At 37.2% G+C, this 25,017-nt stretch overlaps 2 protein-coding genes across 2 annotated transcripts in view; both read right to left on the reverse strand.

Moving 5' to 3' along the window:
- POLR1B (RNA polymerase I subunit B) overlaps positions 1-6,213 on the reverse strand; it is a 32,659-nt gene extending 26,446 nt beyond the window's left edge. Inside the window, exons 1-4 of the mRNA XM_070734616.1 lie at positions 5,948-6,213; positions 3,030-3,197; positions 1,789-1,935; positions 1,169-1,301 (exon numbers count right to left, since the gene is read on the reverse strand). Coding sequence (XP_070590717.1) covers positions 1,169-1,301; positions 1,789-1,935; positions 3,030-3,197; positions 5,948-6,124 — 625 coding nt within the window. The 5' untranslated portion in view covers positions 6,125-6,213. The remainder of the gene's footprint in view (positions 1-1,168; positions 1,302-1,788; positions 1,936-3,029; positions 3,198-5,947) is intronic.
- A 13,132-nt stretch (positions 6,214-19,345) lies between these two features.
- Positions 19,346-25,017, reverse strand: part of TTL (tubulin tyrosine ligase) — a 31,408-nt gene continuing 25,736 nt past the window's right edge. The window contains exon 7 of the mRNA XM_070734617.1: positions 19,346-21,037. Coding sequence (XP_070590718.1) covers positions 20,920-21,037 — 118 coding nt within the window. The 3' untranslated portion in view covers positions 19,346-20,919. The remainder of the gene's footprint in view (positions 21,038-25,017) is intronic.

The raw sequence follows: 25,017 nt of genomic DNA on the forward strand, positions 1-25,017 counted from the left end.
AAGACTTGTGGACTTCAGCTTCCAGCTATGCTGGCTGGAGAATTCTGGGAGTTAAAGTCCACAAGTCTTCAAGCTGCCAAGTTTGGGGACCCCTGACCTAAGGCAAACATAAGGAACTGGTGCGAGACTGAACATGAGGGGCATGTTAGGATCAATCTCCAAGAAGTGAGGATTCAATGACTAATGAGTATGATGAAAAGCACAGTTAATTTAAAATAAGATTATCATGTAATATAGAATTTAATATTTTTCCTATTTATTGTCCTTTTGCCTCACAATGGCCTAAGTCATAGAACATACTTAAACCATAATATAATTTGTTCACAATACATATATATTGTAATCATATTTGTTCATTCACACTTAAGTTATAATATAATTTGTCCATTTAAATCTTTAAAACTATACATTTAGCACTGTGTATGAAATCAATCTACACTTTGGGGACAATTTTTAGTGTCGTCTAAAATGTGAACGATGGATTTCGTGAAGAGGGGGCACGCGTAATTAGGGAAGGCAAGTCAATATACCAATAAATAATGGATGCTGGTACAATATAGTATTTACAGTACAGACTTTCTCACAGTTCAAATTAAAAAATGTCCTAAAGAAAATATTACAGACCAAATCACATCAGAAACAAAATTGTAGAATACAGTGTTCCCTCGATTTTCGCGGGTTCAAACTTCGCGAATAGCCTATACCACGGTTTTTCAAAAAATATTAATTAAAAAATACTTCACGTTTTTTTCCCTATACCATGGTTTTTCCCACCCGATGACATCATACGTCATCACCAAACTAATAATTTTTGCAAATAAATAACATAATAAACAATTATGTTTATAAATATCAGAATCACTAAGTGTCTTATTCAATGGTGAGTACCAGTAATAATGGTAAGTAAATGGTTGTTAAGGGAATGGGGAATGGTAATTTAGGGTTTTAAAGTGTTAAGGGATGGCTTGTGATACTGTCCATAGCCAAAAATGGTGTATTTACTTCCGCATCTCTACTTCGCGGAAATTCGACTTTCGCGGGCGGTCTCGGAACGCATCCCCCGCGGAAATCGAGGGAACACTGTACTGTGTATCTGCAATATCTAGCTTCTACCAAGAGAAATAGGGAAAAGATGTGTGACAAAGACAATTTGTAAGTCAAAAGTTACCATATTGTGTGTAGCCTGGGCCTCTAGATTTCCATTTTGGTTTTATCATTGCAAGAGGAAAGTTGCGCCGAGGCATAATCATCATTCTTATCACCTTTTCTATTCCATTAATTATGAAATAACCACCCATTTCCTGCCAAAAGTGTAAGAAATGACAATCATAAACCAAGCTATCAAGCAAAAAAGATGAAATATGTTCGCTGATCAACCTAGAGTTTTGAGTGAATTACAAAATTGAGGGGGAAGTGAAATTTTTGAAACTTTGATTTTTTAAAAGCCCTATCTTTTTACATATATTCAATACTTTAAGTACAGAAAAACGGGCAATCTAAGTTATGACTATTGCAATGTTTGCTTACGTTTCTGTGGTTTTTAAAAAAGTTTCAGTGTGTTGAATTATTACCATCAGATTTTCCATTTTAAAAACTGATATAACTCTTCAAGTAATCCATCAGCATCAAATAATAATTATATATATATTTAAGGATAATAAATAGAGCTCATTTCCCCAAAGGAAAAAAAAAATCTCAGAGGAGTACTTCTAAAACGGATGTTTAAAATCTACTGAAATTACAAAATAGCTTTCACTTTACACACAAACCAACCAAATTAAATAATACCTCTTCTTCTTCATGGTGCTGAACAAGGGCTTTGGGAGAAAGGCCATGGAGATGACAGAGTTTAGATTTCACCATAATTGGAATATTCCCAAGGGTCTGTTTAATAATTCCTTTGGGTATTCCATTCACTGACCAGCTGACATCAGCCTACACAGGAGGGGGGGAAAGGAGCAAAATAACTTTGGAGTAGTACTGGGACTTTTATTCAAAGAAAAAAAACCCACTCCAAATTCTTGTAACAAACTGCCTGAATAATATTTACCTATATTAAAAAAAACTCTTAATGGTTACATGCCCAAATGCACAAACTATAGAATTTATCAGCCACTCATCTGATCACAGGTTAACTTATGCTTATTATTAACATACTGATTATTGAAATTATTATTATTATTTAGAAAAGTGGCTAAAAATAGAAAATAGTTCATTGCAGTGTAGAGATGTGAGTAAAGCTAGAATCCTAATCATAGTATAAAACTTTAAAACTTATTTATCCAAATTATATTCTCCACCACTTAAAATCAAAATGCTTACAATTTGTTATTGGACATAAAGCCTTCATAATAAACAGCCCTGTCTGTTAAATACACCAGGTGTAGAATCATTCTTTTTCTACTAAAAACTAGTGTCATTCATTTAAATTGTCAGTCATAATTATATCTTGCAATAACAAGTAGATCCTGAATTTGCCATTACCACTGAACGACCTCAGATTCCGGTATTGCCAAAAAAAAGTGGGGGGACATCAGCATGTGGCTTTCTGTATTTGTTTAATGCCTTAAAACAGGGGTCCCCATTATGAGAGGTTTGCAACTGGGCTGTGGAAATGGCCAGTGTGGGTGTGCACATACTTTGCATTTATGTGAACAGCAGACATGTGTACACACTGTTTGTGGAAATGGAGTTACGCATGCACACTTGCCAGCCACTTGTGTGAACCATCCCTTCCCCCCACAAACTCGGAAACATTAGGAAACTGTGCTTTAAACAAAATTCTAAAACACTTGGAAGTATAAGAGCCATAGAGGTTAGAATGCAGTATTGCAGGTAAATTCTGCCAACTGCCAGGAGTTTGATCATGACCAGCTCAAGGTGGAGTTATCTTTCCAAGGTTTGTAAAATGAGGACCCAGATTGTTGGGGGCAATATGCTGATTCTGTAAATTGCTTAGAGAGAGCTGTAAAGCATGATGAAGCAGTATATAAGTCTAAGTGCTATTGCTGTTTTATTCCTCTACTTACAGTCAGTTTCCCACGGTAGGTACTTCTACGTGCTCGACATTCTGTTGGATAAACTTTCAGCTCTTTACATATGCTCCCTTTTGGTACCATTGGAGGGCTGATGGTGGCCCCCGAAAAGGCCAAAGTAATCCGATCATTCTTAAAAGCAAACTCCAAACAAGGAATATCCTAAAAAAAAGAAAAAAAGCAGTGTTTATCTTATGCCAATTAGAACTAAAAGGATATAAAAAAATCTGACTTGGAACGAAGATATACTTTTGTGGCTGGGACATCAAACATTGTTTCAATGCACAGGTGCTTTTCATTTTCTAAATTGTCAATTAGCAGCAGCCATTCTGTCAGGCAACAAAGCAGAGAAACCACCCATCTTTGGTCTTTCCTGATTTGTAATTTTGTGTCTAACAGACGAGCCTCATTATTATTATTATTTTTTGTCTGGGGTGTCAAGTCTTAAATTATGAGAGCCTGGAAGCCAAAGTTTCCCTTTTTCAGATGAAGAGTGGGATTAAAAAACAAAAGAAATAGTCCTTCAGGAGTTGGGTGGCATATAAATCCAATCAATCAATCAATCAATCAATCATCAAGATTTCATTTATATGACATCTACCATAAATGATTACAATAAATAAGTTCTCACAGAGAAAAGCTTCCTTATGCTGGAGATAACCAATATAATTAACAGCCAAAAATCAGAGGAAAGAACATAGACAAGAAATGTGAATAGAAAAATGCAAATTTACAAAAACATTAAAAAAGTGAATTTACAAAAACACACACAGCTTTCTTAATTATTTTTCCATACTGTACCTCCTCTTCCAACCTTATGAATCAAATTCAGTAGAAGATCAAAGCATGCTAGGGGTTGTCAAACTCTAGCATGGCACTTTTCTAGAAACTACATATTGCATCAAAAATTTACTTCTCTCTGCAACCAAGCCTGTTAAAAGAGATCTGATAAAAACAATGAAGATACTGCATCACATACAGTACCTTTTCCCCCCCTAAGAACTATTTGATTTGTTGAGGAGTGGAGTGCTGTCTTCTCTACAAGCAAAAGTTTAATTTTATATCATTTTCCATCCTGATTCCTTTTCTTTTTATATATATATAATTTTTTAAATAATTTTTTTAAACTTCATATTCATACATATTTCAATGCAAATACCATTACAAACATATCCATAACATGCATGGTTACTTAATTCTATTTGATCTCTTTTGTTTTCATATCAACACCTCTATTATATTAATAGGTTGTTAGTCTGTGTTCTTGTTTCTTTCTTACTCCCCTCCTGCTCTCTCCATCTCTCCCATTGACCTTCCTTCCCTTCTCTCCATCCTTTCTTCCTCTCTTCACCCCACCTCTACCTTTCTCCAACTACTTTCTCTCTCTCTCCCTCTTGACCTTCCCTTGAGTGATTTCAGTTCTAATCAATTTCTTATTAAACAGACTGATAATATACTATTAAATATATTTTTTATATTTATATTTATTTGTTTATTTATATTTATTTGGTGGTATACAAAGATATACATTAACAACATTTGTATACATACTAGTAAGAGAGAAACATTAGGACAGGGGACGGAAGGCACGCTGGTGCACTTATGCATGCCCCTTACTGACCTCTTAGGAATCAGGAGAAATCAACAGTGGATAGTCTAAGAGTAAAGTTTGGGGGGGGGGGGTTTAGGTGATGAGACAGATAGTGAGTTCCATGCATTAACTACTCGGTTACTAAAGTCGTATTTCCTGCAGTCGAGTTTGGAACGGTTTAAGTTTCTATCAGTTGTGTGCTCATGTGTTCTTGTGGTTAAAGCTGAAGTAGTCGTTGACAGGATGGATGTTGTAGCAGATGATTTTATTGGGTATCCTTAGGGCATGTTTAAGGCAATGTAATTCTAAGCTTTCTAAACCTAGGATTGTAAGTCTAGTTGTGTAGGGTATTCTGTTGCGAGTGGAGGAGTGAAGGGCTCTTCCAGTAAAGTATATCTGGACATATTCTAGGGTATTTATGTCTGAAATGTGGTGCGGGTTCCAGACAGATGAGCTGTAGTCAAAGATTGGTCTGACAAAAGTTTTGTATGCTCCGGTTAGTAGTGTGAGATTACCGGAGCAGAAGCTCTTTAGGATTAAGTTAACAACTCTTGAAGCCTTTTTAGCTATGTTGTTGCAGTGGGCTTTGGCACTTAGGTCATTTGATACGAGTATTCCAAGGTCTTTAACAGAGTTATCTGCAAGGTCTTATTTATCCAGCTTGTATTTGGTGTTCTGATTCTTTTTGCCAATGTGTAGACCAGGGCATTTTTGGGTTGAGATTTGGAGTTGCCAGATGTTTGACCATTCAGACACAAAGTCAAGGTCTTTTTGGAGAGTAGCTGTGTTATTGCTCATAATGGAATCGCAAAGGTCATTTATATAGAGCAGGGGTAGGCAAAGTTGGCTCTTCTACAACATGTGGACTTCAACTCCCATAATTCCTGAGCTAGCATGATTGGCTCAGGAATTCTGGGAGTTGAAGTCCAAAAGTCCTGGAAGAGCCAACTTTGCCTACCCCTGATATAGAGTATAAAGAGTGTTGGTCTAAGTATGCTGCCTTGGGGTACGGCCCTCTTAACCGTAACAGGATTAGATATGTTTATTATATTATTAATTATATATTATATATATGTTATAATGTATATATATATATAAATTATATAATTAATATAATTTTATATATTATTATTATATTACTATGTATTAGATTATGTTTATTATATTATATTAGAGTTTATATTATTTTGGTATCCCTTCTAATATTTTAATAATATTTATACATCCCAGTTCCTTTTCAATTGATCCCCCACATCCTTAATCCGCTCCCCACCTCGTTGCAATGTTTGTTTTTTTAATCTTTCCCCTCCAACTTTCTCACCTGCGCGGCACGGTTCAGTCCTTCGCTTACGGCGTAGTTAAACGACTCAATATGAGCCCGTGCAATATCCTGAAGGGCAGGCCTCTGTTGCTCTCTGGGCAAGCCGTAATCCGACGCCGTGAGATGCTTGAGATTTGGAGCGCTGGGCAAATTCCTCCACTTGCTCGCAGCATCCATGCTTTCTCATGTGCGCCAGCAACCATGTGAGCGTTCCTCTCGCCGGAAGACAGACGGACATAGGCGTTCTTCCTTCCCTCTTTTCTCCCAAAGCTTGCTGGGACTTGTAGTTAGTCGGGTCGAAGCGAGCGAGAAGAGCCTTCTGCTCCCAGGATGCAATGCGCTCACTCTTTCTTTCTCCGGTAAAACGGGGCGGGGAGAATGATTTGTAAAAGCTCTGTCTTTGCTGCTCCCAGAATTGGATTTAATGTCGAATTCTTTACTTTCAGTAATGCAAAGTGAGAAAAAACTGTGGGAATGCTACGATTTTTACAGAATCAGCTTCTATGGTGCAAAATATATAATTTAGCATGGTGGTAGGAAAATCAGCAGTCAAATCTTCATACTCAATTTGCAGAATTAAAGTATGAATTAAGTGGTGCATAAACACACCGCTGTGCCAACCGTCCCTGTCCTATTGTCCTCTTTTATCGTAACTTTTTATTTATGTTTACACAAAGTACTACTATCCTATATATGTTTGATAAATAATTTAATTTAGTTTAATTTAATTTATTTGACTTAATATGCCGCCAATCCTATGGGACTCATAAATAAATAAAATTTTCATTGGCACAACGTTTTGAATAATAGAGTTGGAGGGGATGCACATATGCAGTAGTATGTTCAATTACGATGCAAATTAGTAATATAACAGACACTTTTCTGACAGCTGTATGTTAATACTGTACTTTTGATTTGTGGTAGCCCAATATCATGAAGGGATGGGGAAAAGGATTTCTTCTGTTTTTTAAACTGAGATGCATATTTTAGGTCAACCTGACTGCTGCTCTCTGTTTCCTGGTTTGAATAGCAGAAAATGGTGCTTCTGTTTTAATAGCATGGCTGGAGAGTTTCTAGGTAGCACATAAAGGGGGCTTTTTACCACTACAGGGAGACCTGGTTTGTCTTCAGGGCAAAATAAACATTGGTTCAATATTTTACTAAGAAAAACAAATACAGTGGGGGGGGGGAATGTACGTATTCCAAAAGTCATGAGAATACCATGTAATCAGATATACAATAAAATAATTAAATGGGATATAGTTGCAAAGAAAACTAGCAGGGCTGGTGTGATAGAAAGGCATTGTATTGTGATAGTTGTACTTTATCTATCTATCTATCTATCTATCTATCTATCTATCTATCTATCTATCTATCTATCTACCTATCTATTTGATTTTTATGCCACTCTTTTCCTTAGACTTAGGGCGGCTTACAACATGTTAGCAATAGTCCTTTTTAACAGAGCCAGCATATTGCCCCCACAATCCGAGTCCTCATTTTACCCACTTCGGAAGGACGGAAGACTGAGTCAACCTTGAGCCTGTGATGAGATTTGAACTGCTGACCTACAGATCTACAGTCAGCTTCAGTGGCCTGCAGTACAGCACTCTACCTGCTTTTTTTTTTGGCTTCATGTTCTACTTCTTCTTTTTTTTTTTTTGTCTATTACTTACTCCTTTTCTGTGTTTTATGTAATGTTTCTTATCCTGAAAGGGAGCAGTAGGATGGATATAAATGTAGGGGAAAAAACCCAATACAAACACAAAACTCACAAAATAACGGAGAACACCAAACATTCCAGACACAAACCTATAATCTACTACTGTGATTTACATGTTAAAAGCTATAATACAGAGTGAAAGAACTTCCACTCTTGAATCCAGCCATCTGTTTACTGGGTTCATGAAGGCTGCTTGGGAAATAATGTGTAGATGAATTCATGCATTGTGGGATGTCTTGAAGGAGGCTATATACAGTAATACAACTCTTCCTCAAAAAATCATTGAGAATTCAACAGTTCTTGACTATTTTCATTAGTTTTCCAAACTTATGATTCTAGGATTCTCTAGACTCCTTTCAATTAATACTAATACTTCATTGAATGTACAGTAATGATGTCTGATGCCTAGTAATTCTTAGGTCTCAAATTGAGGCTTATCCGAAGTCATTAACAAGCACAAACAATGCTCCATTAATAAGCCTCAATTTGAGACCTAAGAATCCATTCTGTTTTTTCTTGATCTCTGAATGGCATACTCTTCATTAGTTTTCATTTTACTGTATTGGGCTTCTAGTTTGTAAATTTTAATTGATTGGATTTGTTGCTGTATTGTTTACATTGTATCCTGTGAGCTGCCCCGAGTCTTCGGAGAAGGGCAGCATACAAATCTAATGAATAATAATAATAATAATAATAGTAGTAGTAGTAGTAATAATAATAATAATAATAATAATAATAATAATAATAATATATGTCTTGATCACCAAGAAGTAGACTTGATGGTAGGGTCATTCTCCTGTTTCTTCTTTCTCTGAGCTGTTCTGGTCAATGGTGGCACTGGGGAACATTTAGCTTGATGTCCCTAACGTGTGGGCTTCTGCTTTTGCCCCTCTTGCTTCACATTAGATAAAGCATTGTGCCTGTAATCTGTCACTTTAGAGCAGTATAGAGATAGCCATGAAAAAGCCTTTATCTAGAAACATAGAAACATAGAAGATTGACGACAGAAAAAGACCTCATGGTCCATCGAGTCTTCCCTTATACTATTTCCTGTATTTTATCTTAGGGTGCATGTATGTTTATCCCCGGCATGTTTAAATTCAGTTACTGTGGATTTACTAACCACATATGCTGGAAGTTTATTCTAAGCATCTATTCTTTCAGTAAAATAATATTTTCTTACATTGCTTCTGATCTTTCCCCCAACTAATCTCAGATGGGCCTCCTTGTTCTTGTGTTCACTTTCCTATTAAAAACACTTCCCTCCTGAACCTTATTTAAACCTTTAATATATTTAAATGTGTCGATCATGTCTCCCCTTTCCCTTCTGTCCTCCAGACTATACAGATTGAGTTCATTAAGTCTTTCCTGATAAGTTTTATGTTTAAGACCTAAACACTAGCATAGCTCTGAAATGGAGACAGAAATGCAAAATTGTGCAAATTGATTCTTTTTGATATAAGAGGGAGTGAGAATATCAGGCTTTTGAGATTTTGTTATTATAGCCTATATAATAGAATCATTTTAAAAGCATTTAAAATATGACTGAACTTCCCCGTTCCCATATCTTTGGGATAGAATGGGTAATAAGTCTCCTACTGGATTATGTATGTTGAGATGGTTGCTTTTTTATTATAGACAGACACTTTTCTCCTTTGTTATATGGGCTTTGTATGTTTTTATTGTTGTAAACCACCCAGGTTTGCCATGGAGTTGGGTGGCCTTATAAATCTCATATAAATATTTATAAAGCTGCCTGATACTACAATTGTTATTCACACTATAAATAAATAAAGTCCCTAGTATTATTTAATAGCTATTTTGCTGAATACTAGAGTAATTTTTTAAACTTGCCAGCTAAATAAACAAAGAATTATATGAATTATAAAACTAAAGGTAAAATAAAATAATTCAATAAAATTTTGTTTCATAGATTCATATGTAAAGGACAGGCAGAAAAATGTATTGCATTTCAGCTAAGAACAAGATAAGTACATTAATATATGGATGAAGAATAGCCAAGAGGAAGAATGGAAGGAGTAAATTGAAATCATATTAGTGTTCAGACTTTATGCGAACGCTAAGAAGAATCTGTTATTAAGCAAGTTACTGTTTAGTTTGAGAATATCACTTGTCAACCTAATACAGATTCTGCAGGATCAGAGGAAGGTAAATATAATCACATCTTTACTACCTTGTTTCCCTGAAAATAAGACCCTGTCTTATATTTTTTTAACCCTGAAATAAGCGCTTGGCCTTATTGCCATGCACTCAAAAGCCTGATTGGATTTATTATCAGGGGATGTTTTATTTGGGGGGGGGGGTATACAGATTGTGGTATTGCTACATCTATTTAAAAAGGTACAGTGACACAATAATAAAACAAAGCTACTTTTAGGAGGATTAGAGAATGCTGTAAAAGGCAATTATTTCATTTATATGTATGTACCCGTGCTTGCATATATTTTAATGCATCTTTATTATTTGAGGCACGCATGCAAACATATATATGGTTCACAGATAAAGTCAGATTTTTATATTTTTAATTCATTTAAGAGAGGTTTGAGGACAAATATCAGCAATACATGCATTGCTTACAGTCATACAGTACATTCCATCAGACACAAACGTACAAAACCACACTATAACTTTCTGAAGACAGACCAAAAAATAATATGATGTAACTTTAGAGGGTGTGTCTTCAGTTCTGAACTTTTTCAAACATGGAGGCCTGATTCCAGAGTTAATTTGATTTGGAGGCAGAAACAGCATGAGTGTATTAGTATTATCTGTATGCCATCCTCTAAAATTGTAGTCACAATATATTTTACTCTTGTTGGCACAGCTGTTATAAACTAACACAACTGTGTAAACTAAACAACATTTCCTACAAATAATGCAGTATCTACTGGTTACAGTAAAAGTTTCATTATGTCTCCATCACCAATAGAAAACCTAACCTTTGAAGGACTACATTCATATTTTTATTCATTTAATATTCTTAACTTTACAGCATATTGCATGACAGGCACATTCAATGGTTCCCTTTTACCTTATAGTCTAAGAATAAAGGTAGAGGAATTGTGGTAGAACTGAGCCTAATATGGTCTCATGTTAGTCAAAATAGTCTCTCTCTCTCTCTCTCTCTCTGTCTCACACACACACACACACACACAAACACACATAAACACGTACGCACACGCAGAGAAAATCCAAAGGAGGAAAGGATTTGATGGCTTGTCAAATTCTAGGATAAATTATTTTAAATATTTGCCATATGATTCATCAAAAAGGAGCTATACCTTCATCTCAGTTACACTGTGGTGTAGTGATTTATTTTTTGCACTAGGATCAGGTAAACCTTAATTCAAATCTGCCCTGAACCACGAATGCTGAGGGACATCACTTTGTGCCAGTGATGCTCTCTTACTTCTTACAGGGAAAAAAGGGATGATGCATTTGCAAGATGAAAGGCAGGATATGCATGTACAGTACTTGAAAAAAGTTAGAGATCCAGTAGGTGATCTACAATAGGGGGAAGGTTGTGTGCATTGAGCGCATATGTATATTTATTTATTTTATTTATTTATTTATTCGATTTTTATGCCGCCCTTCTCCTTAGACTCAGGGCGGCTTACAACATGTTAGCAATAGCACTTTTTAACAGAGCCAGCATATTGCCCCCACAATCTGGGTCCTCATTTTACCCACCTCGGAAGGATGGAAGGCTGAGTCAACCTTGAGCCGGTGATGAGATTTGAACCGCTGACCTTCAGATCTACAGTCAGCTTCAGTGGCCTGCAGTACAGCACTCTACCTGCTGCACCACCCCGGCTCTCTTAATATTGGTGTATTATGGAGCATTGTTTGTGCTTCAGTGTATCGGTGGTTATTTAAATGGATGTCCATGTGCCGCCTCTATGTTGGTTGAGGCAGGCAGGATTCCCTTGAGTACCATTTGTTGGTGGGGCAGGGGAAAGGGAGGGTTTTGCCTTCTCTTTCTGCTCAAGATCCCCAAGGACAATTGGTGGGTCACTGTGACACAGAACGCTGGACTCGATGGGCTTTGGCCTGATTTAGCATGGCTCTTCTTATGTCCTTATGTTCTTATATGACTCTGTGCCTTGACTCCTGGCAGCTGTCTGGACTTATCTCTGCAGTGTTTTTGCCAAGATTTGGGGAGTAGTTTGCTATTGCTTGCTTCCTGAGACTGGGAGAGAATGATTGACCGGTCCAAGATCAGGCGAGTGGCTTTGTGCCAAAGGCAGGATTAGAATTCATTGTCTTCTAGCCTAGAAAACTATACCAATAGAATTTCTGCCTATTATATTTGTTGAAGGCTTGATCAAAGAATGCTGACAAAATTACTTAGTTACTAAAATTAATTAAAACTATCTGTAATTTTAAAATAGTCTATTATTATGAGGAGCCATATTGTTGGGAGCAATATGCTGACTCTCTAAACTACTTAGAGAGGTCTGTAAGTGGTATTGAAGTGCTATTGCTATTAATCCTGGGGCATTTTCTTTCCAAGTCTATTCCATCTGTAGACATCAATTGGAGGACCCCACATAAATGGTTAAACAAAGCAAACCCAGTTCAAAGTAGGTAATTAGTGGACACAAATCTTATGTCAACCTATGAATAAACAGTCCAGTCTCATGGATGCTTATATTTGAAGAAAGGGACTATTCTACATAGACATTCATAGATTTGTAGTTTGGTGTCATATGCATGGGTGAAACCTAGCAGATTCTGGAGATCCAATAGAGGAAATTTTGAGCAGTTCAGAGAACTGGCAAATGCCATCTTTGGTGTATTTGAGTGGTGAGGGAATGGAGATCTTGCAATATCCTTCCCCCAGGGGTGGGGAGGGAATGAGGATTTTGTAGTATCCTTCACCTGGAATGGTGTAGGAATGGAGATTTTGTGTATCCACACCCACTAAGCCACACCTTTCAAGCCGCTGAACTAATAGTAAAAAAAATTGGATTTTACCACTGGCCATATGTATATTTCAAAAATAATTGTGATTTTAAAGATAATTATTTTTCAGTGTCACCATCCTTTGTGGGAGTATTTTCTTTTGCTTTGATCTACTGGTCCTTCCTTCCATGCAAATTCCCAAATGCCTCTTGCCCACTCCTTCAAATTTCTTCTATAGGGCTGAGGGAATCCAAAGAGCAGATCTGGATACCCTCACCAGAGTGGAGTGGAAAGAAAGAGAAAAAGTCACTATATAAATCAGGGGTCTCCAACCTTGACAACTTTAAGACTTGTGGACTTCAACTATCAGAACTCCCAGCTTTGCTGGCTGAGGAATTCTGGAAGTTGAAAGTCCACAAGTCTTAAAGTTGCCACGGTTGGAGACCCCTGGTATAAATGATGCTTGTGTCACATTGTGCCCCTTACTCCATCAGCAAAATACATTGGTAGTGCAATTAATTGCTTAAAAGAATTGTGCATGTTGAAAGAGCTGCATACAGTGATACCTCGTCTTACAAACACCTCATCATACAAACCTTTTGAGATACAAACCCGGGGTTTAAGATTTTTTTGCCTCTTCTTGCAAATTATTTTCACCTTACAAACCCACTGCCACCGCTGGGATGCCCCACCTCCGGACTTCCGTTGCCAGCGAAGCACCCGTTTTGTGCTGCTGGGATTCCCCTGAGGCTCCCCTCCATGGGAAACCCCACCTCCGGACTTCCGTGTTTTTGTGATGCTGCAGAGGAATCCCAGCAGGGGAATCCCAGCAGCGCAAAAATGGGCGCTTCACTGGCAACGGAAGTTGGTAGGTGGGGTTTCCCAGTGAGGGGAGCCTCAGTGAGATCACAGCATCATAAAAACACAGAGGTCTGGAGGTGGGGTTTTGAGGACTTCGGTGTTTTTGTGATGTTGCGATTTCACTGATGCTCCCCTCGCTGGAAAACCCCACCTCCGGACTTCTATTGCCAGCGAAGCGCTTGTTTTTGAGATGCTGGGATTCCCCTACTGGGATTCCCCTGCAGCATTGCAAAAACACAGAAGTCCGGAGGTGTGGTTTCCCATGGAGGGGAGCCTCATGGGAATCCCAGCAGTGCAAAAATGGGTGCTTCGGCTGGCAAAAGGGGTGAATTTTGGGCTTGCACGCATTAATCACTTTTCCATTGATTCCTATGGGAAACATTGTTTCGTCATACAAACTTTTCACTTTAAGAACCTCATCCCGGAACCAATTAAGTTTGTAAGACAAGATATCACTGTATTTCAGTGTGCAAAGCTTTTTTTAAATACAAATCTGACATTTGTGTCAAGTATTTGGTGAGAGTTTTGACCTTGAAACATCTCCAAAAGAACTGAAATGACCTGTTTTATTTTTTTAAATATCTATTATCAAATCCTCTGTCAATGACTGGTGTTCCTGGTAATTCAGTATCATATCTTCAGGGAGGAGAGCTCAGTATAATTAAATAAAATGACATTAACAAACTACAGTGCAGCTGTATTTAAAAGACAGAAATAACTGGCATTAACTTGAAAGGCACAGATATATCAGCTTACCACTAGTGCTTTATTCATGAAATGGTTGGGCTTATGTATTTATTTAATTGGCAGTTGTACATGTTCTTCTAGCAGTCTTCCTCAACTGCTGTATCCAGAATTCCTATCCCCATCATTGCCAAAGTATTAACCAAGATTTCTGGATATTATACATGAACATTTGGACATAACAGACAACCTCGTTTTAAAATGTTTGCTGTAGAAACAAATCAGGTTCATTCATTTATTCATTCTTGAACAAACTTTCCTATGTAAGGTAATATTTTTGCCAATATTCAGTATACAAAATTTCAATCACTTTATGGAACAAACGTTCTGAGTATACGAATATTTATAGTTTAGTGCTTTTACTACTTAACTGCTTTAAAGGATTGTAGATTCCCCAGTTCCTTAATTCTGTTAGAATAAATCTACTGACCAAAGGATTTTCACTGCCTAATAATACTAGCATGCATGATCCCATCACATTATGAAAGACACACAAATCAGATACAGTGTAAAATATATACCCAATATCAGAAAAGGCCATACAGACAATTGCTTAGGGTGGAATACAGCCCTTTTAAGAGATTTTGTTTTAAATAATCAGGTGTGCTATTTTAATATTCCTATATAAGGCTTTCCCAAATACTTACAGTATTAAACATTGTCTCCAAAAGTTAAAAGTAAATTCTGCATCTATGAATTATTTCACAAAGTTATCCTGTATAGCTTCCATTTTTGCTTGCTGCCTTAATTTATACAACATGTATATAAAGGAATATAACAGTGTACTGCATTTTTTTTTTGCCTATGTGAGGACTGAATGCAAATAATCCATAATTCAAAAAAAGTACAGTAGTTTTACTGAGTTACATCCTGCCTCCTTTGCCATTGAAATAGCAATATAAAAATAAGGGGAAAATTATAATTAATGGACAAACAGATACAGTAGTGTGGTTACAGTAAACAGAACAGTATGTTATTTTTTAAGAAGCATGGACACTAACATTTCAGCATCTACTATGTAAAATGAGGCATATCCTAAGGATGCCTGGATGCCAATAACAGTACCAATTGCAAACAAGAACTGAACAGCTGAAAGGATATTCCTTAAAGATATCAGTTCTCAAATTAAGCTTACCTGGTAAACGTGGGACATTGCATAAAAATTTAGGGCATTACAATAGTCTAGTTTGGTTTTTTATCCCACTTTTATTAATTTAGCCCATAATTCAAGGCGGCAAAGGTACCTTTTTCTTAATTCTTTTAATGTCTAATAAACATAGCAAAACAAACATCCTCAGCTGAAAAAAAACCCTGTGACTTAAGCAAAAATCATGAATATTCTGATCCTTTAGGGCAGTGGTTCCCAAACTTGGCAACTTTAAGACTTGTGGACTCTTCAATTCCCAGAATAGCAGGCTGGAGAATTCTGGGAGTTAAAGTCCACAAGTCTTAAAGTTGCCAAGTTTGGGAACCACTGCCTTAGGGAATACTGCATATTCAGTCACAGTCACTGGATGAAACAGATTATCTAGATACTTTTCAATCGGGCTTCAGACCTGGCTACAGCACGGAAACTACTTTAGTCACTTTGATGGATGATCTCTGGCGAGCCTGAGATGTGAGTCATTCCTCCATCTTGGTGCTACTTGACCTCTCAGGTACTTTTGATACCATTGACCATGGTATCCTTCTGCAATGACTAAGGGAGTTGGGAGTGGGAGGCACCATGTTACGGTGGTTCATCTCCTTTCTCTGTGGCCAGTTGCAGTTGGTATTGGTAGGAGGACAGAGATTGACCCCTAGACCCTTCTTTTCTGGGGTTCCTCAGGGTTCGGTCCTCTCTCCTCTCCTATTTAACATCTACATGAAACCACTGGGTGAGATTATCTGATGATACAGGGTGAGGTATCAGCAATATGCTGATGACACCCAGTTAAATATCTCCACCCTGTGTCAGTTCAGTGAAGCAGTGGATATGATGTGGCGATGTCTGGAGGTTGTGAGGGTCTGGATGGGAGTTAACAGGTTCAGACGTAACCCTGACAACACCGAGTGGCTGAGGGTATTGCCTCCAAGAGACTGTATCAACTGTCCATCTTTGGTTCTGGATGGGGGGGGGAATTGCCTCCATCAGAATGGGTGTCCTCCTAGATTCACAGCTAATTAGACCAACATTTGACAGCTGTAGCTAGAAGGACCTTTGCACAGGTTCACCTAATGCACCAATTGCAACCCTACGTGGATTAGGAGGCTTTTCTCACATGTCACTCATGCCCTTGTCACCTCAGCGTTAGATTATTGCAACACATCCTACATAGAGCTACCCCTGAAAAGTGTTCAGAGACTATTGTTAGTCCAGAATGCAGCTGCGTGAGTTATGGGGGCACCTAGGTACACCCACATTACAACAATCCTCTGCAAACTGCACTGGTTCCCAATTGGTCTCCGGACGTAATTCAAAGTGTTGGTAATTACATTTAAAGCCCTACATGGCTTAGGGCCAGACTATCTCCGAGAGGGCCTTCTATCACATAGCTCCCAGAGACCAGTAAGGGCCCACAGAGTTGGTCTCCTCTGGGTCCCGTCAACAAAACAGTGTTGGCTGTTGGATCCTCAGGGGAGGCTTCCTCTGTGGCTGCCCCGGCTCTCTGGAAACAGTTATCACCTGAGATCTGGACTACCCCCAACCTATTGGCCTTATGGAAAGTGGTAAAGAGTTGGTTTTTCCAGTAGGCCTGGGGCCATTGATCTTGTGGTGGTAACCAATCAGATCCGGCCAGAAATGGCCTGCAGGGGTTTAACTGTTTCTATTGGAAATTCTTTTTAAACTGTTTTTAGAGGTTTTTTGTACTATTATTGATGTTTTATGTTGGGGAGTTGGGCAGCATAGAAATTGAATAAATAAATAAATAATTTGTAAGCACTCCACATCATTTTTATTAGACCAACATTATTTCATTATATTCAGAGTACCTACTTGTAAGCTAGTCAATCAAAAGCTTGTTATTCAGGAGGAATTCTGGGGGTTGAAGTCCACACTGCCAATTCCTTGCCTCTGTCTGTCTAATGTGTGGCCCTCCATGAATTCTATCCAGGACCATATTCTCTTGTGTGAAAACCTTTTCTCCACTCTACAGTATTATAATTAATCAGATTACCATTCTGATTCAATATCTCCCCCTTGGTTTTAAATCCTTATCGGTTTGGTTAAATTTCTTCTGCCTTCCTGGGAATGTGGCTGCAAATTTTAAGCATAAGCCTGTGCTTATGTTTGTGTATAATACAACAATTCTTGTTGTGTTGTACACAATAGTAGTAATATTGTAATCCCCATCCAATCTGAGTTGCTCTGAATACAATAAGATTGATACCTTATGAATGTGATAACTAGGAATAATACTATAATTGTCTTCCAACAATTCCCAATAGTTATTCAATCAATTTTCCTTTTTTTTATTTCAATAGAAGACTTTTAACTGGTGGTTTATATTTGCCAGATCATGCTCATTGGTCTACTGTTTGTTTCACTTTCCTAAGTTATAAAGCTATCCTACAACTTTGACCTAAAATATTATAGCATGCAACATGCAGTGATATCTAGAATGACAATGTATTTATATAATAAGTCTAATGATCTTAAAAAGAAATTCAGTGGTACCTCTACTTAAGAACGCCTCTACTTAAGAACTTTTCTAGATTTGTTTGCCTCTACTTAAGAACCATTTTCTACTTAAGAACCCGAGCCCGGAAAAATTTCCCAGGAAATTTGAGAGTGGCACGAAGGCCCAGCCAGTTTCCTGCCATTCCCCCTTTAATCCTGGCCATCTCAGGCTTTTCTGGGCTGCCAGAGGAGCCTTTTGGTGGCGCTTAAAGAGGCTTTGGCAGTCCAGAGCGAACGAAGCATTTCCCTTTCTCTGGGCGCTTGGAGAAGGAATAAACCTCTGCCAGTGTCCAGAGAAAAGGCTCCCTTCACTCTGGGCAGCCCAGAGCGAACGGAGTGTTTTCCTTTCTCTGGGCGCTGCCTCAGAGTCACTTTTTCTTTTAAAGCCTTAAATATTTGGATTTTTTTGATTCCCCTCACCTCACCTCCTTCCTTCAGCAGCGACGGTCTTCCTCCTCTTCTTCCTCCTCCTCCCACCCAAATTCCGAGCTTTAATTTTTTCCTAATGGGTTTGCATGCATTATTTGCTTTTACATTGATTATTATTTATTAGATTTGTATGCTGCCCCTCTCTGAAGACTCGAAGATTCCTATGGGAACAACCTGGTCACGGAACAAATTAAGTTCTTAAGTAGAGGTACCACTGTATTAGGAAAGTGTGTTGTGGCTTCCTGAATTTTCAGCATAAGGCTATGATCTAAGTACCCGTAGGTACTTTCAAAAAGCTGAACCTACTTATAAGTAAGTAAGTACATATAGGTTCAGGATATACATTTGCGGTTATTGTCTCTTTTTTTGCTAAACATTCTGAAGGTACTAACAGATTATACAGACTGTTTACAGTACACTATTTGCTATATTTGTGACACTCAAGGAATCATGACAGTATAGCTACCTCTTTGAATATTAAGAGAATACTTGCCTTAAATGTTTTAGTATGTTTTTCCCATTGCATTTAGCCTAAATAACATGTTTTGCTTAAGACAGAAACTAACAGTCTTGCAAGGAGACAGTTAATTTTTTAATATAATAAATTACACACTAAAATAAAATTGTTAATTTTAGGATTGGAAGGTCTGTGGATACAGTGCGTTTTGTAAATATACAAACTATGTCAGAATAATGAGAGTTATTTTCTCATTACGATAAGAGAATGCCTGATTTATTTCAGGCAGGAAATAGCTCTGGGAAAATTCTATTTTAATATTGAGAAAGGGTATTTTGCAGTGATAGGCTATCAAAAATCAGTTATGTTGCTTCACTGAATGCATTCTTGCTGACTATAAGTTTGCATATCCAAGTCAGCCCTAATTTTAGAAGAGGACCAATGAAATGAAGACACGAGTGATGTCTGGCCAGACTCCATTCTCTTCCTATGGACTGACAGCAAGTTCCCTGGATCCAACCATTCTCCTATGCACTCTTTTTCTAGAAGTGCAATAGGGAGAACGCTGATTCTGAATGAAAAGACTTCACTTAACTACTAATCCATATTGACTGGGTTCATGCATGATACAATTTATTCAGTGTTATTTGCCACTTTTCCAATAAGACAAAACATTCAAAGCGGCTTTCAATTAAAATATGCTAAGCAATTATGTAGCTCATTTAATTTGGCTCAGTTTATGCAAACCAACCAATTGTGCATTATTTTGCATTATTTTGGGATTACTTAATGCTGGCAAAAAATGCAGAGCTTGGATTAAACAATTGGCCTGGCACTTATTTGGGAGACTGGAATGACCTTCCTTTAAACTATGATCTATTCTAGTACCACTTTATTTTCTGCACGTGGTTTCAACTGAATTTTCATGATTTGGACTCTGTTACCATGGATGTGATTAGCATCAGTTTACTCAGATTGGACAAATTATAAAGGGAATACAAATTCACAAATGACAGATAGAGATGGAATAATGTGGACTTCAAGAACCAAACCATTATTTTGCTATGCCAAGTGAACTCAGATAAAATGACTATGTTTACTTAACCCCGAGTTTAAGAATGGTTTATTGAATAATGTCCTGGGTTCCCTATATTACGATGCCTTACTGGGAGAATTCACACATTATGGTCATCGCAATACATGGATACAACCAATATTTCTAGACCAAGGAAAGGATCAAGGCCCTTTAAAAGCTTCCATTTCACCAACCCAGAAACATTTCTATAAGGTAGAAAGACAAGCAAAGGGATGAGGTTGTTTGTTTGTTTTTTTAAAAAAAAGAATATAATATCATCTTTCCCAGAAAATAAGAGGCTGTCATATTTTTTTGAACCCTGAAATAAGCGCTTGGCCTTATTGCTAGGCACTCAAAGGCCCGATTGGACTTATTATCAGGGGATGTCTTATTTTGGAGGAAACAGGGTAGGATTTTGCAATTGTGCCAGCTTATCAGAACAAAAAAGGATACAGTTTTGCATTCTCCCAGTTAGTTTCTTGAAAACAACATACATTTTTTAAAAAAATGAATACACAAATAAATATATACTGTATATATAAAGGCAAAGATATTGAAACTTCATACCATGCAAAACAGGGCAGCTTTTTTGTTTCAGTTTAAAAGCAACATTGTACAAACAAAACAAATTAGGAGAGTTGTTGGGAACAAAGCTAAGGCACTAGAACTGCAGCAAGTAAAGAAAGAAAAGATCCACAACTCTTAGTGGAAAAATCTCCAGTCTCTCAAGGATAATGATACTTGCATTTGCTAAAACGATTTACTAAATTAGGAGGAAAAAGATAAAGACAAGACTTGATCATACCCCTGGATTTTGCTGACATTTTAAAAAAAGATTATGTTGTCCTCAAACATAAAGATCGGCTTACAGGATTTGTTATTGAAACAACGCTTCAAAACATTTAGAGTCGATGAGAGCTTTTTGGTTCATCTGGGGCTTTCTTCTGAAATGTTCCTCTTCTGAAATTAAAAAAATTATGCCACTTTTTCCCTTCTTCTTTTTTGGCATGATGTGCACATGCAATGCTTAGTGTTTCTTGGTCTTCCCTGGATCCAAACAGGTGGATGCTTTCCAATGTGTTCGTTTTATCCTTAATTATGACAACTTTATAAATACAGGCGGTTGATTCTGTTTTTGAATGGCATCATTCAGAGGAAAGATGCAAGAGATGGCTACATCTACGATACCTTGACAAAGCTCTGCATAAAGTTTCCTAAAAGACAGAAGGTGGAAAACAGTAATTAAAATCACACTTGTAAAATAGAAACATAGAAACATAGAAGACTGACGGCAGAAAAAGACCTCATGGTCCATCTAGTCTGCCCTTATACTATTTCCTGTGTTTTATCTTAGGATGGATATATGTTTATCCCAGGCATGTTTAAATTCAGTTACTGTGGATTTACCAACCACGTCTGCTGGAAGTTTGTTCCAAGGATCTACTACTCTTTGAGTGAAATAATATTTCCTCACGTTGTTTTGATCTTTCCCCCAACTAACTTCAGATTGTGTCCCCTTGTTCTTGTATTCACTTTCCTATTAAAAACACTTCCCTCCTGAACCCTATTTAACCCTTTAACATATTTAAATGTTTCGATCATGTCCCCCCTTTTCCTTCTGTCCTCCAGACTATACAGATTGAGTTCATTAAGTCTTTCCTGATATGTTTTATGCTTAAGACCTTCCACCATTCTTGTAGCCCGTCTTTGGACCCGTTCAATTTTGTCAATATCTTTTTGTAGGTGAGGTCTCCACAACTGAACACAGTATTCCAAATGTGGTCTCACCAGCGCTCTATATAAGGGGATCACAATCTCCCTCTTCCTGCTTGTTATACCTCTAGCAATGCAGCCAAGCATCCTACTTTCTTTTCCTACTGCCCGACCACACTGCTCACCCATTTTGAGACTGTCAGAAATCACTACCCCTAAATCCTTCTCTTCTGAAGTTTTTGCTAACACAGAGCTGCCAATGCAATACTCAGATTGAGGATTCCTTTTCCCCAAGTGCATTATTTTGCATTTGGAAACATTAAACTGCAGTTTCCATTACTTTGACCATTTATCTAGTAAAGCTAAATCATTTACCATATTACAGACCCCCTCCAGGAATATCAACCCTATTGCACACTTTAGAGTCATCGGCAAATAGGCAAACCTTCCCTACCAAACCTTCCCCTATCCCCTAAATACTGATTAACATCTCAAACAGTAATCTACAATAACTCTTGCCCTGCCAACAAGCTGATTTCACAGGACTGTTGACCTATTGATTTTGATCATGCTGAAAAGCTTCTGTATTTCTTGCTGAAAGCTAGATTTTAAGTGCGGGTTTCTTTTCCTCCACAGGAGACAGGAATTAACCTCTCCCAGAAGACAAGAATAGATCCCAACTGTTAGATCATTGTTTTTGTGCTCTTGACTTGAGCACATGTTACTTTATTTTTCACTGCTTCATAAACTGCTGTTAAAATGATAGGCAGGGATATCCAACACCTGCCCCTGGAGGCCTCTGATGCCAGGGGCTACAAAGGAAGCCACTCTGTGCTAGACTTTTTTCCAAAACCCTTTCCTTAGAGGGGAAGATTCAGATGCAAGATAGTTGGACTTGACTACAGTGGTGATGGATGCAATATTGTTGGATGACCTGAAGGGCCAGGCAGAATCCATCTTTATGTCACTAAGTATTGACACTATCTTAATAAAGAATAGCAGGATTGCAAATGAACTTGAAGGTCTGCCCCCCTGTTCAAGGAGAAACCCTATACAGTGTTCCCTCGATTTTCGCGGGTTTGAATTTCGCGAATAGCCTATACCACAGTTTTTAAAAAAATATTAATTAAAAAATACTTCGCTGTTTTTTTCCTATACCACGGTTTTTCCCACCCGATAACGTCATATCTCATCGCCAAACTAATAATTTTTGCAAATAAATAACAAAAAAAATAATTATTGTTAATAAATAATTATGTTTATAAATATCAGGATCACTAGGTGTCTTATTCAATGGTGAGTACCAGTAATAATGGTGAGTAAATGGTTAAGGGAATGGGAAATGGTAATTTAGGGGTTTAAAGTGTTAAGGAATGGCTTGTGATACTGTCCATAGCCAAAAATGGTGTATTTACTTCCTCATCTCTACTTCGCGGAAATTCGATTTTCGTGGGTGGTCTCGGAATGCATCCCCCGCAGAAATCGAGGGAACACTGTACTATTTCAGATAAATGGTTGTCCAGTATCTTATTAAAAACCTCCAGTGTAGGAGCACCCACAATTTCTGGAGGCAAGTTTTTCCACTGGTTAATTGTCAAGAAATTTCTCCTCGGTTCTAGGTTGGTTCTCTCCTTGTTTAATTTCCATCCTTGTACTGCCTTCAGGTGCTTTGGAGAATAGCTTGACTCCCTCCTCTTTGTGGCAATCTGAGATATTGGAACACTACTATCATGTCACCCCTAGTGCTTCTTTTTATTTAACTAAACATACCCAATTCCCATAACCATTCTTCACGTTTTTACCCCTCCAATCCTGTAATCTTTGTTGCTCTTATCTGCACCCTTTCTAGTCTCAACATCTTTTTTAAATGGTGACCAAAACCGGATACTTATTCCAAGAGTGATTTTATGAAGGGAGTGGTACTAACGTGATCTACAATCTATCCCCATTAATGCAGCCTAGGACTGTGTTAGCTTCTGGGGGCAGCTGTAGAAGACTGCTGCCATCTCCCTTCCACCATATAGGATTTCAAAGATGTTCCCAAATATTTCTCCTATTTGTTGGAAATGTAAAAAAGAAATCGGTACATACTTTCACACATGGTGGATCTGCCCTAAAGCTAAGATCTATTGGAACAAGGTAGAAAAATGGTTAAAGGAAATAACGAACAAGGAGATTAAAAAGACCCCAGAATTCTTCCTACTAGCCATCAGTGATACCAAATACAAAACAGAAATATATTATTTAATAATTCATATATTAGTAGCGGCAAGAATTACATTTGCACAAAAATGGAAAGAAAAGGAAATACCAAAAGACAAAGATGTTTTTAAGAAAATTATGGAATGTGCAGAATTAGATATGATGACGAGACGGTTAAATAATCAAATGGAGACAGAGTTTTATAAAACTTGGGAGAAAGTGTATAATTGGTGGAATGTTAAAAAAGATTATTGACAATATACAAATAAATTCTAGAAAATTTAAATTTATTAAATAGAACAAATGATATATTGAAATTTTAAGGATAAGCTATTAGCCTTATTAATGGATCTCAATTATTTTAACCATAACGAAAATGTTGAAGTAGATGTACAGTAGCATATTAAAAAAATTTAAGGATAAGTTTTTTTGTTTTATTAATTGATTTTAATTATTTTAATTATATTGTTAAAATGGAAACACAGAAGTAGATGTTAAATTACAGTAGTATATTACTCAAATTATTTTAATTACAACGTTAAAATGGAAATACCAAAGTAGATGCGATATTATAGTAGTATATTATGAGTTATTTTTCTGTATTGAGCTAAATCACAATTAGTCTTTTTTTTTGTATTAGTAAGACTTCTATGCTTAGTGGAGCAATGGTAGCTCCTTTAAATGTTAAATGCTGTTTGTCATAAAGAAAAATTAATTTAAAAATATTCCAAAAAAAAAAAAAAAAGAAGACTGCTGCCATCTTGATGACATACAATTAATGAGCACTAAGTGGGTGTAGAATTCAGCAGATTTCCAGCTTACTCTAAAATCTCCATAGTGAGTGTTTTCAAGTTTAGTTTCAAGTTTTATTGGATTTATATGCTGCCCCTCTCCGAAAACTCGGGGCGGCTAACAACAATCATGAAGCTTTCCTGAAACTAAACTTTTCATATTGTGAATAGCTGGGCTTGAAGACTGACAAAGGTGACAGGAAAAAGACTCTGAAGTTGGATTTCTTCTTTTAAAGTTAGCTTCCTTTCTTTACCTTTGAAGAGCAAAATCTCCAATATCCTATGGGCATTGGAATATAGCAGCAATTAAAATTTGGAATATCATTATTCAAAGAGATTAATAAAATCCCTTCAACTGCCTATCTATACCCTGATTTTTTTTTAAAAAAAATATGTTTATATGTTACACTGTGTTATTAATGAATTTACTTAGTTGCAATAAACTTATTTAGTTGCATTTAGTTGACATCAGGGTTGAGAACCCAGTT

Source organism: Erythrolamprus reginae, chromosome 1 (assembly GCF_031021105.1).
Source record: "Erythrolamprus reginae isolate rEryReg1 chromosome 1, rEryReg1.hap1, whole genome shotgun sequence".
Lineage (NCBI taxonomy): Eukaryota > Metazoa > Chordata > Lepidosauria > Squamata > Dipsadidae > Erythrolamprus > Erythrolamprus reginae.